At 35.9% G+C, this 19,634-nt stretch overlaps 2 protein-coding genes across 6 annotated transcripts in view; both read right to left on the reverse strand.

The window, feature by feature from the left end:
* The window catches only part of CCSER1 (coiled-coil serine rich protein 1), a 1,396,414-nt gene that overhangs the window by 930,580 nt on the left and 446,200 nt on the right, over positions 1–19,634 (reverse strand). The gene's annotated exons all lie outside the window — the stretch shown is intronic.
* On the reverse strand, positions 4,025–4,264 carry LOC133071908 (cytochrome c oxidase subunit 7C, mitochondrial-like). Its single transcript, XM_061164752.1, has one exon. It carries the CDS (start codon positions 4,262–4,264, stop codon positions 4,073–4,075), a length of 192 nt encoding a protein of 63 aa, XP_061020735.1. The 3' UTR covers positions 4,025–4,072.

The raw sequence follows: 19,634 nt of genomic DNA on the forward strand, positions 1-19,634 counted from the left end.
ATCTTGCCTGGGAAATCCAATGGACAGAGGACCTGGTGGGCTCCAGTCCATGGGGTTGCAGAAGAGTCAGATACAAGTTGGCAACTAAACAACAACCGCAGCAATACTTATTTATTTAGAGTCATACAGTGTGTTAATTCTGAGTTTGACTACCAGTATTAGTCAGAACAACATTGTCTTATTTCTTTATATCTACACATATCTATGGTCCTGTGGTTTGTTGTTTAGTCACTGGGGCCTGTCTGATTCTTTAAAATTAGATGGGATAATTAAGAATAAATTGTGGGAGTCTTATCACATATGCTTCTCCTTTCTTGGTCTTTTTTTTTCATGAGACAGACTAAATGCAAAAGTGAGGGTCTAAATATCCAGTTAATTTATTGAGAATGATGACTAAAAAAAAATTACTACAAACAACGGAATTAGAGTCCCCTATTCATAAATAAATCTAACCATTTCACAAGTATTTAACATTTGACTATGTATCAGCCAGAGAACTAGAAATGAACTATATGTCTCTCTTTTAAAGAACTTAGACTTCAGGGTAACAGAAAGAAAAGAAAACAATGTATTTCAGTGGTATAAATTAGCTTTTAACAATCCAGTTCAGTCTGGCAAAGTTGTGACCTTCAGTAAGTTTTTTGATTTCTCGCCTTGAGATTTCTAGAATTGGTGTTCACAGATGTTAAGCAGTAGTGAAATTAAAAATCCAAATATTTATAATTTTTCTTTTTGTAAAAATTTCTAATTACATTTTGTCAATCATTCTATGTTCTTGCTGTTTGCTTTTTGGTTAATTAGTATTAACAAATAATCTCCAAAACAATTTAAATCTTAAAAGTATTATGTGGTGAAGAGAGACAGTATTTTTTTTTTAACTACTTATTAGTAATAAATGAAAGCTTACGGTCTTCCACTAGATTTGTGGTCTCTGAAGAAGATTTAACTCCAGGAAAAAAGTCTCAGTCACTCAGAACTTCTGTATTAGAAATTTTATTAAAGTGATAGTAATAGAAAAAGCTTCTGATATAGACATCAGAAGGCAGATAGAAAGATTACCCACCTTGCTAGTTTTAAGCAGGGCATTATATACTTTTCTGCTAGCTATTGAAAATAGAAAAAATACCTCAAGGCTGCAAAAATTTTGCTCAGACCCTTTCCCATAACATGTATTCTGAGATGACATCAGCATGAGAGATTAGCCAGAAGGAGAGGGTTAACCAAGAGCTCAAGGCAGTGGACCCAGACCTTCTTCCATATCATATATTCTGAGCTTCAAAAACGCATGTCCTTGAACAAGAAATACTGCTACCTACGAGGCCTATGTATCTAAGGCAAAAGAATGTGAAAAGAATGTTCACCTACTACTTAATGGGGCCTTAAGCTTGGACACCTTATCAACCTGCCTAAGTCAACTCTCTCATTAGTTTAAAAATATATTTTAAAATCTCTACTAGGTTTGGGTATAAAATTCTAGAGCATGGTTTTATTATAAGACAACAATGAAAAAAAGGCATCTCTTTCTCTTTAGTCACTAAGTTGTGTCCGACTCTTTGAGACCCCATGGACTGTAGCCTGCCAGGATCCTCTGTCCATGGGATTCTCCAGGCAAGACTGGAGTGGGTTGCCATTTCCTTCTCCAGGGGATCATTCTGACCCAGGAATCAAACCCAGGTTTCCCTACTGTAAGCATATTCTTTACTGACTGAGCTATGAGGGAAGCCCCCAAAATGTATAAGTTTTACATTTTTCTTTAAAATCTTTGCTATGTTGTCCCACATTGAAGGCTGTCAATTTTAAAAATATATACATTTTTTTAAATAGAAAATTATTGGGAGAATAGGTCTTCAACAAATAAGTCACTCAAGTTCTCTGTTTTGGGATCTTCTGAGAGTAAAAAAGTTGGCTCAAAGCTCAACATTCAGAAAACTAACATCATGGCATCCAGTCCCATCACTTCATGGCAGATAGATGGGGAAACAGTGCAAACAGTGGCTGACTTTATTTTTTTGACTCCAAAATCACTGCAGATGGTAACTGCAGCCAGGAAATTAAAAAAGCTTACTCCTTGGAAGGGAAGTTTTGACCAACCTAGACAGCATATTAAAAAGCAAAGACATTACTTTGCCAACAAAGGTCCGTCTAGTCAAAGCTATGGTTTTTCCAGTGGTCATGTATGGATGTGAGAGTTGGACTATAAAGAAAGCTGAGTGCTGAAGAATTGATGCTTTTGAACTGTGGTGTTGGAAAAGACTCTTGAGAATTCCCTGGACTGCAAGGAGATCCAACCAGTCCATCCTAAAGGAGATCAGTCCAGGGTGTTCATTGGAAGGACTGATGTTGAAGCTGAAACTCCAATACTTTGGCCACCTGATACAAAGAGCTGACTCATTTGAAAAGACCCTGATGCTGGCAAAGATTGAGGGCAGGAGGATAAAGGGATGACAGGTGATGGGATGGCTGGATGACATCACCGACTCAATGGATATGAGTTTGAGTAAACTCCGGGAGTTGGTGACGGACAGGGAAGCCTGGCGAGCTGCGGTCCATGGGGTTGCAAAGAGTTGGACATGAATGAGTGACTGAACTGAACTGAACTGATGAAATAATTTAAATATATTTATGGAAAGAGAGGAAATAGATGCAATGCCATAAATCAGTGAGATAAATCTCAGCATCATCAGAATTTTTTCACTTTGCAGTGCTAAAGAGAAAACCTATAAATACAAAAGATTCCTAATATTAATCATTTTTGAAAATGTATAAAAAAATAAACCACAGTGAATTGACTATAAGCCATCTGCTTATTAAAATGAGTGCTTGATAATCTATGGTTTTCTACAAATTTTTCTTGGTTATTCTCAAGGAGAAAAAAGTTTGAGGAAACAATTTGAAGGATAACATGATTGCATAAGAAAAGAGGAACTTAGTGAGAAAACCAAGGGTTGTAGGGACAGGTATGAAAGGCTTGAACCCGGATTCATCACATATTAACTACATATCATGAACTACTTACATTTATTCAAATATTAAATAATTTATTCATTTAACAGATACTAGTTGTGCATACACTCTATGTTAGGTATTTACATTAGATTTCCATCTTAACTGTAAACAAATTACCACAAACTTAATGGCTTAAAATGATACAAATATCATTTTATAGTAGATCAGAAATGACATGGGTCTCACTGGGCTAAAATGAAAATGTTGGCATGGCTGATGTTCCTATTTCATGGCTACAAGAGAAAATTCCCTTCTTGCCTTTTCCAGTTTCTGGAAGCTACCTGCATTCCTTGGAACATGACTTTTTTTCCCTTTTTTTCAAAGCCAGAAATGAAAAGTTGAGTTCTCCTTACATTACTACATTGGGAGACAGCCAACATACTCAAAATATCCAAATCAAGCACTGATAATCATTTGCACAAGCTTGGTTATGTTAATTGCTTTGATGTTTAAGTTCTACATAAGTTAAGGGAAAAAAGCCTTCTTGACCATATTTCCATATGCAATTCTCTACTTCAATGTATCAAAAACATTCTTTTTTTAAAACAAATTTTGACAGGTGATGAAAACTGGACACTGTACAATAATGTGGAATGGGGCAAGAAAAATGAGCCACCAACAACCACACTGAAGTCCAGTCTTCACTGAAGAAGGTGATGTTGTATGTATTGTGGGATTTGAAGGGAGTCCTCTATTATGACCACTTTCTGGAAAACAAACCAATTAATTCCAACAAGTATTGCTCCCTATTACATCAAATGAAAGGTGCACTCAGTGAAAAGCATCCAGAATTAGTCTACAGAAAACATACTCTTCCATCAAGACAAGCCAAGAACACATGCTTCTTTGATGAATAAGCAAAAACTGTTAAAGCTTGACTGGGAAGTTCTGATTCATCTACATAGTCACCAAACATTGTACCTTCAGATTTTCATTTATTTTCATCCTTTTTTTTTTAATGCCATAAGTTCATTTACAAACATATCTAGGATGCTGAGTTCGAGGGTTTGATCCTTTTAAGAGATTGCACCTCTTAATATTTTCCTCTTCCTATCTGTCTCATGGATTACTTTTTAAGCAGTTGGTGTCTTACTATAAAGAAACGTGCAGCAAATCCAGACCCAAAGAACAAAGTCATCATAGCTAGTAATCTCCACTTGTTTTCCACTGAAAATGGTATATTCTTCCCTGGAACCTCCTCGTAGTGGCTCTGACAAACCACAGAGGTTGTGAACCTCCGGATGCTCTGTCCCAACATAGAGCTGTTGGAAGCTCTACAAAAGATCTAGAGACTGAAGGCGGAAGACATGGTGGCCGCAAACCGCATGCTGCTTCTAAACAACCTTGTTTCTTTTCATTCTTAAAAAATTATCCTAATGGAAAAAATTTCACTTTCCAGGAAGACTGTGAAAGGCATCTGGAACAGCTCTTTGCTCAAAATGATTTACATGTGTTCAACATATTTCTTGATGAAAATGAAAAATGTATCTTTCATGTTTACTTAAAAACCAAGGGAACTTTTTGGCCAACTTAGTATCAACTTCTTGGGTTCTCCTCTTGAGTTTCTGGGGGCAGGGGGTTGGAAATTCACTCTCTATCACTGACAAGCTCATACTGTTAGAAGAATTATGTTTCTTGAGGTTGAAATAACTGGAGTCCTCATTACCTTTGCTGGCTCTCACTGGAAACTGGCAATTAAAAGTTACCCACATTCTCTGCCATGAGGCACCTTTACTTCAATCAACCAAAAGCAGGTCAAATTTTTCTTTTTCTTGGAATTTTAATTCATCTTTCACTGACCTCTAGACCCAGACTTAAAAATCTCTAAAAGTTAGGCCAAGCAAACCTGGATAATTGCTCTATTTTACGGTCAATGATTTGGGATGTTAATTACATATGCAGAAGTCTTTTGCCTAGGTACTTAAGCTAATTGTGGGAGTGAAAGTCATCATACTCACTGTTTTAGAGGATTATACAGGATATACACCTCAGTAGTTGGGAAACTTGGAGACCATCTTAGAATTCTGCATACCACATGACATTTGCCTTAACTGGCATAATTATAATTTTGCAATCTTTTTCTCTTAAGTTATATATTTTATATTACTCGGCACTAATGATGAAAAACTTCTTCCCTGGTAGCTCAGCTGGTAAAGAATCTGCCTGTAATGCAGGAGACCCTGGGTTGACTCCTGGATCAGGAAGATCCGCTGGAGAAGGGATAGTCTACCCACTCCAAAATTCTTGGGCTTCCTGGTGGCTCAGCTGGTAAAGAATCCACCTGCATCGTGGGAGACTTGGGTTCAAACCTTGGGTTGGGAAGATCCCCTGGAGAAGGGAATGGCTACCCACTCCAATATTCTGGCCTCACCTACCAGTGCACCAAGATGACAGAGTAGAAGGACATGTGCTCATCTTTTGAAAGAACTTCAAAACTGCAATTCACTGCTGAACAACCATCAACAGGAGAATGTTGGATCCCACTAAAAAAAAAAGATAACCTACATTCAAGGGCAAAGGAGAAGCCCAAACAAGGTGGTAGGAGGGGAAAAATCATGTTTGAGTCAAACCCCATATCTACCAGAGACACTCAGAGGGCTCAAACAAAACCTTGTGCACACCAGGACCCAGACTCCACAGAGACCGAGCCAGACCTTCCTTCTAGTGTCCTGCGGAGGCATGGGTCAGCAGTGGCCTACCACAGAGACAGGGGCTCTGGCCGCAACAGACCTGGGAGGCGCAGTGTGTGATGTAGGTCCTCTTGGAGGAGGTTGCCATTAGCCCCACCATAGAGCCACTGAGCAGATGACCCACAAACTGGAGACCAATTATACCAAAGAAGTTCTCCCACTGTTACAAAAGTTCTAGGATGCACAACAGATTTCCCAACCTAGGGATCTATCTAATGGACTGAGAAACCCACAGGGAATTTGACTTTGGAGGCCAGTGGGATTTGATTACAGAACTTCCACGCTACTGGGGAAACAGATTCTTGGAGAGCACAAACAAAACCTTGTGTGCAACAGGACCCAGGAGAAAGGAGCAGTGACCCCACAAGAGATTGAGTCAGACTTCCCTGTGAGTGTCCAGGAATCTTCAGCAGAGACATGGGTCAAAAGTGGCCTGCAAAAGTCCTTTTGAAGGTAATTACTGCCATCACCCCTACCATAGTTTGGCCTCAGGCCAAACAACAGGAAGGGAACATAGCCACAATCCAACAGAAACTGGATAAAAGATTTACTGAGTATGGCCCTGCCCAACAAAACAAGACCCAGATTTCACTACAGCCAGTCCCTCCCACCAGGGAGCTTCCACAAGCCTCCTATTCTTATCCATCAGAGGGAAGACAGAATGAAAACCACAACCACAGAAAACTAACTAAACTGATCACAGGTCCCACAGCCTTGTCTGACTCAATGATATGACCAATGCCATGTAGGGCCAGCCAAGACCAATAGGTCATAGCGAAGTGTTCTAACAAAACGTTGTCCACTGGATAAGGGAATGGCAAACCATTTCAGTATTCTTGCCTTGATAACCCTAAAAACAGTATGAAAAGGCAAAAAGAAATGACAATGAAAGATGAAATTTCCAGGTTGGTAGGCACCCAATATGCTTCAGGGGAAGAGCGGAAAAATAGCTCCATAAAGAATGAAGAGATGGAGCCAAAGCGAAAACAACACCCAGTTGTGGATATGTCTGGTGATGGAAGTAATGTCCAATGCTGTAAAGAGCAATACTGTTTAGGAACCTGGAATGTTAGGTCCATGAATCAAGGCAAATTGGAAGTGGTCAAACAGGAAATGGCAAGAGTAAACATAAAAATTTCAGGAATCAGTGAACTGAAACAGACAGGAATGGGCAAATTTAATTCTGATGATCATTACATATACTACTGTGGGTAAGAATCCCATAGAAAATGCAGTAGCCATCATCATCAACAAAATAGTCTGAAATGCAGTACTTGGGCGCAATCTCAAAATGACAGAATGATCACTATTCCTTCCCAAGGCAAACCATTCAATGGGTTGCCATTACCATTACCATTCACAGTAATCTAAGTTGATGCCCCAACCACTAATGCTGAAGAAGTTAAAGTTGAACAGTTCTATGATGACCTACAAGACCTTTTAGAACTAACACCAAAAAAAGATGTCCTTTTCATCATAGGGGACTGGAATGCAAAAGTAGGAAATCAAGAGCTACCTGGAGTAAACAGCAAGTTTGGCCTTGAAGTACAAAATGAAGCAGGCTAGAGGCTAACAGAGCTTTTCCAAGAGAACACACTGATCATAGCAAACACCCACTTTCAACAATACATGAGATGACTCTACACTTGGACATCATCAAATGGTCAATACCGAAATCAGACTGATTATATTCTTTGCAGCTGAAGATGGAGAAACTCTATACAGTCAGCAAAAACAAGACCAGGAGCTGACTACAGCTCTCAGATCATGAACTCCTTATTTCAAAATTCAAACTTAAATTGAAGAAAGTAGAGAAAACCACTAGACCATTCAGGCATGACCTAAATCAAATCCCTTAACGATTATACAGTGGAAGTGATTCAAGGGACTAGATCTGAGAGACAGAGTGCCTGAAGAACTATGGATGAAAGTTTGTGACATTGTACAGGAGGCAGATATCAAAACCATCCCCAAGAAAAAGAATTGCAAAAAAGGCAAAATGGTTGCCTGATGAGGCCTTACAAATAGCTGAGGAAAGAAGAGAAGTGAAAGCAAAGAAGAAAAGGAAAGATATATCCATCCGAGTAGACTTTGGAAGTAGACTTTCAAAGAAGAGCAAGGAGAGATAAGAAAGCCTTCCTAAGTGATCAGTGCAAACAAATAGAGGAAAACAATAAATAGGAAAGACTAGAGATCTCTTCAAGAAAATTAGAGATACCAAGGGAACATTTCATGCAAAGCTGGGTACAATGAAGGACAGAAACACTATGGATGTATCAGAAGCAGAAGATATCAAGAGGTGGCAAGAATACACAGAAGAACTGTATAAAAAAGATCTCATTGACCCAGATAACCAAGATGGTGTGATCACTCACCTAGAGCCAGACATCCTGGAATGCGAAGGCAAGTGGCCCTTAGGAAGCATTCCTACATACAAAGCTAATGGAGGTGATGGAATTCCAGTTGAGCTATTTTAAGTACGAAAAGATGATGCTCTGAAAGTGCTACACTCAATATGCTAACAAATTTGGAAAACTCAGCAATGGCCACAGGAATAGAAAATATCAGTTTTCATTCCAATCACAAAGAAAGGCAATGCAAGAGAATGTTCAAACAACCGCACAATTGCACACATCTCACACGGCAGCAAAGTAATGCTCAAAATTCCCCAAGCTAGGCTTCAACAGTTCATGAACTGAGAACTTCCAAATGTTCAAGATGGATTTAGAAAAAGCAGAGAAACCAGAGATCAAATGCCAAGTTCTGCTGGATCACAGAAAAAGCAAGAGAATTCCAGAAAAACATCTACTTCTGCTTTATTGACTATGCCAAAGCCTTTGACTGTGTGGATCATAACAAACTGTGGGAAATTCTTAAAGAGATGGGAATATCTGACTACCTTACCTGCTCCTGAGAAATCTGTATGCAGGTCAAGAAGCAACAGTTAGAAATGAACATGGAACAAAGGACTGGTTCCAAATTGGGAAAAGAGTATGACAAGGCTATATATTGTCACCCTATTTATTTAACTTATATGAAGAGTACATGATGCAAAATGCTGGGCTGGATGAAGCACAAACTGGAATGAAGAATGCCAGGAGAAATATCAATAACTCCAGATATGCAGATGATACTACCCTTATGATAGAAAGCAGAGAGGAAATAAAGAGCCTCTCGATGAAATTCAAAGAGGAGAGTAAAAAAGCTGGATTCAAACTCAACATTTAAAAAACTAAGATCATGGCATCCAGTCTTATCACTTCATGGCAAATAGACGGGGAAACAATGGAAACAGTGACAAACTTTATCTTCTTGGGCTCCAAAATCACTGCAGATGGTGACTGCAGCCATGAAATTAAAAGACGCTTGGTCCTTGGAAGAAAAGCTCTGACAAACCTATATAGCATATTAAAAAGCAGAGACATCACTTTGCTGACAAAGGTCTGTATAGCCAAAGCTATGGTTTTTCCAGTAGTCATTATGGATGTGAGGGTTGTATCATAAAGAGGGCTGAGCACCGAAGAATAGATGCTTTTGAATGTGGTGTTGCAGAAGACTCTTGAGAGTCCCTTGGACTGCAAGGAGATCAAACCAGTCAATCCTAAAGGAAATCGGTCCTGACTATTCATTGAAATGACTGATACTGAAGCTATAGCTCTGATACTTTGGCCACTTGATGCAAAGAAATGACTCTTTAGAACAGACCATGATGGTGGGAAAGTTTGAAGGTGGGAGAAGAAGAGGACAACTGAGGATGAGATGGTTGGATGGCATATCCAATTTGATGGACATGTGTTTGAGCAAGCTCCGAGAATTAATGATGGACAGGGAAGCCTGTCATGCTGCATTCCACAGGGTCACAAATAGTCACGACTGTGTAACTGAACTGCACTGAATGATGAAAAAATATGTTCCAATCAAAAGTAAGTTGCTGTATATTCTTAAGAGGACATGAATTACATTTGATTCCTGAAACACTTTTATTTAACAGTTATGACTCTCTTTTGACAATAAAAAAAGTAATGTGATTTTTTTTCTCTGAATAGTTTCATCCATGGTTGATTTTTTAACCTCTTGTATTTTGCTGAAATTAAAGAAGCAGATGTGCTACAATATCAAAATTTTTTAAAAGGTATTCTCATTTGAGAATTGTGATCTTTGAGATAGAGACAAGCTTGACTGGAAATCAATGCTCAGGATATTTCTCTGCAAAAAGTTATTTAAAAATAGAGTCATCGGTAAGTTAAGAGTTAACATTTTCCACACACTTGACAGAAATTTTATTTGCCTTTTTTAATATCTATAAAAATAATTTTTAAATATATCAGAATTCATCAGTCAAAAGAGCATATTTGTAAATCTAATAAATTTGGAAGAATGTAATAAAATGAACTGGATAAATAACACTGAGTGGAAGGATGTACATTAGGTAGGATTATTCTGAGATTTAATAAAGGGCAATAAAATCTACTAACTACAATGAAAAATAAATTTAGCTCACAGAAAACAAACAATGTACTTGAAAACTACCAATATGGATTCTTGAGAAGATTACTGATTAGCATATCAAACTAAGTAATTTCTCAATAGTTAAAAGCAGTGAGTTTTTAATAGACAAAATAGTCAATTTTTCATAGAATATGCAAACAATTTATAATTTTTATCAAGTCTGAATTAACCAGATAATTGAACCAATTTACCACTTCACTTTTGATGTCTGAACATTATCATCAACATAATAATACCTCAAAGAGTTTCTTTAAATATGCATGTCTCCCCACACACTATTGCCAAGTTTGAATTATAGTTTGGATCAGGTGGTCCACAGCTAAGAACAGAAAGAAAGAAATTCCTATCAGTGAACAAGTTCATCAGACTCAGTTGACAGAAAAGTTCTTTAGAACCTGGGTTTGATTATACACTGGTATTAGCCACCTGATAAATAATTTAAACATTATTTAGCATTTGATGTTTCATAAAGTGTTTTTATAGTGACTTCTAATTTGATTTTTATACTAACCACATAAAGTAGTAGTTTTATTCCCATGAAATACATATTTTACCAACTATTGTGTAATCAACTAACAAAGAATTCCAGATTCAGCGAATTCTTCCTTCTTCAATGTTTTAAGGGAATCTCTGGGATTCCCATATATAAAGAAAAAAAGAAAAGGAAATCTACTCTACTCAGCTTATGAAATTGATCAACCATTCCCCTTTGGATAATACCCACCCCAGAGTACCACAATATACATCAATCCCTGCCACTACTACCAAAACTTCACAAAGTAGCATTAAGGTTTTGAAGTTTTTTTTTTGCTTTTTTGCTTAACTTTGTCTAGACATACAAGCAGATCTCTTGCAGAGGGTCAACTAGTTCCCATGCTAAGGTACTTTCGGCAGACCTGTGCTGCCCACAGGCAAGGCAGACATGAGAAGGCATTTCTAAAATCTGGTACTGAATAAAAAAAAATAAAATCTGGTACAAAACAATTTAGATCGAAGTCAGGGTATGCCTTCCTCTACCTAAGCTGAACTTCCTTACCTAAACTCAACTCAGATTACAGATGAGGAAAATGAGACATAAAATACTTTGATGAAAATGGAGGTAGATATTTTGATCAAGGTCACACAGAGAGCAGGGGGCTGAATTAAGAACCATATTTTCTGTTATCAAAGTCCAAATTATTTCCACTAAAGGAATTTCAACCAAAATAATTCTTGACAAAATATTAGACACTATTTATAACCACACAATGTATGTATTTTTTTTCTCTCTCTCACACACACATACACACAGAATATATTTTTCCTTAACAAGATATGAAACTTGCATCAAGTAGAACCGAACCAAGCAGATCTGGACCAGGTCTTCTTTCCTTACTGCCTCACAGTGATTATCTCACCATTCCATTTCCATATTTTTGCTCTTAACAAAAATGAAGAACTGAATTGGACTTTTAAAAGTTTTTTTTTCTTAAAAAAAATTTACAATTTATTTTTTACTTGTGCTAATGACTAAAGTGTTTAAAGTGTTTTTTTAACCACATTCTTTGTGGATTAATGCTGACTGATCCATATATTCTAATGACAGTTGACAGGAGTAATTCTGAGGTACTATAAACATGAAATACAGCATTACAGATTAAATTTTTCATGCTACTATGTATTTATTAACCCACTTCTGTTTCATATTTTATAGCTATTTGAATTAACATTTTTGGATGAAAATATTATGCAATTTATTTTATAAGATATTAAGAGTTCTGTGGGTTATAAAAAAATTCTAAAATATTTGAGAATTTTTTCCAGTGAAGAAGTATACATAAAAAGGTCTTTCTAGTAAATTCTTTGTAAATAAAGGACATAATTAATCAGAACTCATTCTCCCCCAAGGATTTTGTTCAAGACATTTTTGTTTTAAATCTTAAGTTTCTTTTTAAAAATCAAGGGCATACGGAAGTGAAAAAAATACAATTGGACAGTTTTGACTAATAGGGATTAAAATGTGCTATATATAGTAACAAAAATACGAATAGTTTGTACCAATTATCTGTGCTTTTGCTGTTAACTATTTTTTATGTAATTTGCAATATAAAGAGTTCAGAATGTTTATTCAAAGGCCTTGTAAAATAAAGTGTTAACTCAGCAAGTTTTCATTGTTCACACTTGTACATTCCCAAAAAAGGCATATCTTCAGGACTGGCCCTTGGCTAGCTCCTGGGAGATGAGTTCTGAGTCCTTAGAACATCTGTCAGATAAGACTGTTTTGTATGCCTGAGGCCTTGGGCTGCAGTACCAGTCTGATCAGATATTTAAACTAAGGATATAATTTACAGTGAATGCTTTTTTTTTTTTTTGCTCAGAGGAGCTACAATCTGGGTAGGTAGCTGAGGTCAGGCATACAGCTGCTGAATACTTAAGTATTTGTTTTATCTGCAATTAAAACTGCAAGGCAAGGCTTAGGTGTGTTCCCCTGGTTGACAACACTTCACATTTTACACATGAGGAAACCAAGGTACAGAAAGATTAAATACTTTCCTGAGGTTACATAGAAAGCAGGAGAACCTGGAACTGACTTGAGGCAGCTCAGCTTCAGAAATAATCCATTATTGACAATGACATAGGTGATATAATTTATGATATTCAGTGGTACAATTATATGTATATGTGTATAATTTTATTTTGAAAATATTTTACATGTTTTGAAAAATAATTTAACAGCCTCCTCTGCATTTCAATTAGTGGGAATTCTGAGCCACAAATTAACCTGATTTTATTTACTATATAAAAATGATTATTTTTTTTAAATTGCTGTCATCTTTTTCTTCCTTTTAATTTTCCCTTATTATTAAGCATGCATTTTTTGCTATAGACTGACAAAGGGAAGAAGAGAGATGACTTGTGTAATAAATCCAGTTACAAGACTATATTAGACTTTACTCATTTATTTTTAGGTTCCTCGTTCCCTATGAATGAAATTACCCTCTATTTCCCCCACCAAAAGTCTTAATTTGCCAAATTATATAAAAAGTTTAATTATAGGATGAACTGAGTTGGAAAATGGATTACTCTAATACTATCCCTCAATATCTGAGTTTTAAAGATTTACAAAAAGATTTGCCTACAACTTTCCTTTTCTGAAAGCCAATAACTGCCCCCTCAGGTACAGTATGTTAGTATATCATTTAGTAATCACATATTGCTTTTGAAAGTAGCTATGGGACACGAGTTGCAAGGAGGTATGGATAGTCTTTCTGGAAAGTTATATATGAGCAGATGGATACCACACAAAGTAGATTAATATGTTAATTGTCTAAATGGAAAAGCTTGTCATGCAATTTCAGGCTATTAATGAGATCAAGAATCTCAACACTAAAATAAAGAAGTAATTTTATGCTGTTGGTAACTAGGTTTTTGCCCTTGTGACTTTGTCATTTTGTAGAATAATTGCTCCCAAAGGAAAAAAAAAAGTTTCATCAGGAAGCACTTAGTAGTTTCCTCTGAATTGCTCTAAATGACTGTGTTCATTGCAAGAATATTAGCAGAACTGTTAGGACTGCATTAAATTCAAGCAAACAAAGCCCTTAAAAATATTTTTTAATATCTTGACTTTATTATTAAAACAAGATATTTTACCAATGGTAAAACTGTAACTTTGCATGTATAAAATTTAGTCTTCTCTGTGACCTAACACTGAAAAAAAGCATTATCATGTTTTCTTTAGATTTATATTTTAAAACTATAAACCATTTTAATTAGTAAAGGTGTTATTTATTTTCTTGATTAAAAAAATATTTAAACAACTAGTTATCTGTTTATCAAATGAACAGTCATAGACAGTATAATATTTATAACTTTTTTTAAGTATATGGATGCGAGCACGGCTTCCATTGCCCTATCACTAACACCAATACTTCAAATCAGATGAAACACTGAAGCTTGAGTAATGCCTGTTTCACCAGTCTCCAGGGTTCCTGTGAATTAGTACAATTAATGGAAATCTAAATAACATATGTGGGATGATAATTTAAGAAATATGTTGTCCAAAAATATTAACAGAGTTAATTATTGATAGTCTATGTCAAGAGTTTTCTTAGTTATTTTGTGGTAGGAAGAACAATGGTTCCACAAAGGTGCTCATAACCTAATACCCAAACTTTGCAAATATGTTACATGGCAAAACGGAAATAGAGTTGCAGATGCCAATTAGAGCTGACCTCAAGATGGGAGTCTACCCTAAATTTTCTAGGTAGATCCAATGTAGTCACGAGTTCTTAAATGTGGGAGATGAGGCAAAAGACAGGGCCAGAGTGAGGTTACATAACAAGAACCCAATCTGCCTTTTCTGGCTTTGAAGATGGAGGAAGGGGGATCATGAGCCAAAGAAGCTAGGTGGCCTTTAGATGCCGGAATAGGCAAGGAATGGCTTTTTTCCCAGAGTTCTTGGGAAAGAAAGCAGCCCTGCTGATAACTTGTGTGACTGCGTGTATGTGTGTGTGTGTGTGTGTGTGTGTGTGTGTGTGCACGCGCACATGTGTGCACACATGCTCAGTCATGTCTGACTCTTTTCGACCTCGGAAACTGTAGCCCACCAGGTTCCTCTGTCCATGGGATTTTCCAGGCAAGAATACTGGAGTGTGCTGCCATTTCCTCCTCCAGGAAATCTTCCTAACCCAGGGATCGAACCCGTGTCTCCTGTATCTCTTGCACTGGCTAGTGGATTCTTTACCACTGAGCCACCTGGGAATCCTGGTGACACTCAGTTTAGCTAAATGAGACCTATGTTGGAATTCTGACGTATAATAAATTTGTATTGTTTTAAACCACTAGGTTTGTGGTAGTTTAGTATGAAAAAAACTTGAAAATGCAATAATCTGCATGTATTAACTCTTAGTTTTAAGTCTTCAAAATATTTTATTTTATTCACAATTTGTAAGAGAGTATTTAATTTCATATATTAAGTTATTTGTAAAAAGTAACAAGTCTAACTCACGTTGTATCTTCTAAATTAAAATAATGTCATTTCAGGTTTCATCAGGAGAATCAGATGAAATGATGTATAAAGAGTTCTATCAAAGTAAAAGACACCGATTAGGGTGTCAGTAAATATAGGGTATCATTGTCTCAAAAACTTATTTAAATCCATCTGATAATATTTGGGTAGCATTATATAATAAAGTATAATTTTAAAAACTATTAAACATGAAAGCATTTATCACTGTCTCTCCCAAGATGTCATTAAAACAATTGTATAGAATAATCAAAAAGGCGTTAGTCTACAAGGATAAAAAAAGAGCAAGCCAACAATGGAAAATGAAGAGCAGATAAGGAAAAGCAAAGCAGGAATGGGAACTGACAGCACAGTAGAGGGAGTTTTAAACCTACGGTCCTACAGGAAAGGGCACCCCCAGGAAGAGAGTCAAATCATTCTGCACACTTTCAGGGAGGCGACGGGACAGAAGCAGTGATCACATATCCTCCTTAACTGCCATCAACTGAGAAAGCAGAGCAACAACCAAAAATGCTAAACACATAAGGATTAAGAATGAGAAGGGAAATAATCAGCATAGAATCTGAGCAGAGAGAATATTTATATTGTCCTCTAAGGGAAAAGAAGAAAACTGTTGAAAAAAAGGCTTGTGTGGCACTGAGGGTACATTTGAAGTTCAGATCAGGTTTTTAGGACTATTATGTAATTTCACATGTTAACAAAATGGCTGGGAATTCACAGAAACTGACGGCTACACTGAATCACAGGTGGAATTTAGTAAAGGAACAGGTCAGAAGTGAAAGGAGTAAGTAGAAACTAATGAATCACAGAGCTGTGGACAGAGACAAAGTTAAATACAGAAGACAAACAACATTTTGGAAGAAAATGGTGCAATTAAAGATTTGAAGTTCTAGATTTGACAATATTGAATACTTTAGTCTCCTCTCTGTATATTTCTGCATAAGAAGAGAGAAAAGCATTCATTAAATATTACAAGTTTATTATATTAGGACAAGAAATTACAATATCATACTTTTATTTACATAGCTGCAGATTTTACAAAATAATTTGGTTAATACCATATCCTAAAACTAATGTTATGATATTCTTTTTTACTAAAAGATGAACCATAAAGAAGGCTGAGCACTGAAGAACTGATGCTTTTGAACCGTGGTGTTGGAGAAGACTCTTGAGAGTCCCTTGGACTGCAAGGAGATCCAACCAGTCAATCCTAAACGAAATCAACCTTGAATATTCATTGGAAGGACTGATGTTGAAGATGAAGCTCCAATACTTTGGCCACCTGATGGGAAGAGCCGACTCATTGGAAAAGACCCTGATGTGGAAAGATTGAAGGCAGGAAGAAACGGGCATGACAGAGGATGAGATGGTTGGATGGCATCACCAACTCAATGGACATGAGCTTGAGCAAGTTGAAGGAGATAGTGAAGGACAGGGAAGCCTGGCGTGCTGCAGTCTGTGGGGTTGCAGAGAGACACGACTGAGTGACTGAACAACAATAAAAGATGTCTTGCTATCGGGTAATTTATTAATTATATATAGGTATTCATAATTCAAAAATATTTATTAAGGATCTTTAATGTATCAGCATTATGTTAAGTTTTAGTACAGAGTAGGAAAGAAAATAGGGGCTTCCCTGGTGGCTCAGTTGGTAAAGAATCTACCTGCAGTGCAAGAGACCCAGGTTTGATCCCTGGATCAGGAAGATCCCCCGGAGAAGGAAATGGCAACCTACTCCAGAATTCATGACTGGAAAATCCTATGGACAGAGGAGTCTGGCGGGCTACAGTCCATGGGGTTGCAAGAGTCGGAAAGGACTTAGCGACTAAACCACCAGGAAACAAAACAGATATTATTCCAGTTCTTAAAATGGTCTTAGAAATTTAGGAAAAAATTTGATTTCTCTCTCTGGTGTATATGGCTTTATATTGTCCCTGACTTAAAAATAAATTCCATCCATTTTCTGGATTATAATTTTGTATATTTATTAAATAATACTTAAATTTATAGACACTATTTCATAAATTTTAAGTTTCTAGAACTAAATATATCAAGAAGCCATCATAAAAACATTAATTTATCAGAATAACTAGACAATTTGCTTTAGAATTTATTAGTACTGATGCAAGGAGAGAACTGTTATGAACCTTTCTCTACCATTCTACAAATTCTACCATTCTTAATCATTCTACCATTCTCTAACCATCCTACGAACCTTTGCTCAGGTAATATTTCACTTTTCTTTGCTAAAATATATATATATATATATTCTTCATTTACTCCATAGTCTTATATGGTGCCAGGAAAAATATGACAGTCATAAAGAACCTTTATAATGAGGTAATTCACCAGAGATACATGAAACAAATATGAAAAAGAATTTGGTTCATGAACTACAAATTGATGAAGCCTAAAATGTATTTTGATGTCCAAATGATATAAAAGCAGGTGATTTATTTGTCACTTGTTTACTGTGGGTGAATTAATAATTTTCCTCCAATATAAATTATAGCAACAGAGCTATTAATGAAATGAATTTTAACCTCACAGAATGCAAAACGTGATCAGCAATTTTTATAATTGGTACATTTCCAGAGAAAGTTAAAAGGACATGAAATTCAGCAACATTTGTTCTTAAGGCATTGAAGACAATTTTAGTTTAAATATAATAGAGTAGCCTTATATTTGGAGTAAATTTACCAAAAACCCTTCCACATTTAAAAATTATATTAGTTTGGTTTCTTTCAAGAACACACACACACACACACACACACACACACACACACACACACACACACAGAGGTATCTTATTTAACTTACCTCATTTTCTTTAGCAAGGAAGCACAAATGAAAATGTTACGGGAACTTAAAACATTAGAACATGCTTTGCCATGTGTTTTCTTTTTGATTTCTAATTATGCTTAATATATGGAATATTTAGAATGACTTTTTTTCTTGGTTGGGGCGGATATTAATCCAATCTGAGTGACAACTAAATATGGAATATTTCATAGTCATTAGTAATACCCAACAGCAGCTTTGGCAAGAAGCTGTTGGAGAATTACCATGTGTGAAACACAGTGTAATTTTAAATTCAATTTAATATCACCCAATGTCTGGTGAACTTTTTCATCATTAATATCGACTTCCAATCTTGGAATAATAAAGTAAAAACAGAGTCTTATAACAGGTTGGAAAAGTAGAAAAATATTATTTATAAAGACAGTCATGTACTTATAATTGCCCTCCTGCTATTTGTGGTCATAGAAGGTTACTTAAAGAACTTACTTTAGAACACAATCTTCTCCACTATTGCAGATAGCAGGGTAACAGAGCAAGTCTAAATATCTAAGGCAATCTTTGTAATTAGGACTTGACCACAAATAAACCCTAAGGAAAAAAATCAATTGTTCTTTCACACTCTATAATCTGGAAATATAGATTCAAAAATAAACTACTGGACATATGTTATGATTGATATCTATTGGAATGCCATGTTTTAATCCCAACTTTATATATTTAGCCAAGAGGGAGCTATTTGACTACATGAGATTTTACATATTTTTCAGCTAAATTAAAGATATAAACATTAAAGTTAACACTTGGGACATCATGAAGATATGTGGTACTCTCTAGAGCATCATCAATCCATAAACCAATGAAAGAAGGCATAAATGAACTATTTCCTTCTCAGACTGAGTCATGGTGAGTATCTTTTAAATTAATAATTTCCCAAGGCCACTAAGAGTTGTGTGGAGCAGAAATTACATGCCGGAGGTGAGGCAGGAGATAGAATAGATCAGAAGATAATGAGAGCTGTTCTCTGTTTCTGTATAGATCTATGAAAGGTGAGTCATAGTATATTCACTGCATATTATGTTAGGAAGTACATTGCTGTGGGTTTTTAAAATAGACTTCCCAAATTTTACTTCAACAATCAGTAAAATTGTAAACATGAACAAATGCCTGATAAAACTATAAATAAAAACAAATATACAGTGAAAACAGATTAACATTAACTTAAATAACATATTATGATTAAAGGAACAGCTGATCAATTCCTGGCTATACATAAAGTCACCTGCCAGAAGATTTGAGGCAAACCTCATTTCATTGATCTTGCGGCTTTTTAAATGACTAGAAATAATTTTAAATAGCCAGAGACAAACCAAATTAATAACATTTTCAGTCATTAAATAAGCTAGCAATAAAGAATCATACTATAAAAACAATACCAATATTTTAATAAAGTAGCTAGAAATTTAGGCTAGTAGATTATTGTTTAAAAGTGTTACATAACTTAAAATTATATGAGAAAGGCATTTCAGATGAGAATGAATAATAGATGAATTATTTCCAATAAATCATACATTTAATTAAGAGTTTAAAATCTCTACAAAGTGCCATCAGGGGCCCATGATGAT

This window comes from Dama dama, chromosome 17, assembly GCF_033118175.1.
Source record: "Dama dama isolate Ldn47 chromosome 17, ASM3311817v1, whole genome shotgun sequence".
Taxonomy (NCBI): Eukaryota; Metazoa; Chordata; class Mammalia; order Artiodactyla; family Cervidae; genus Dama; species Dama dama.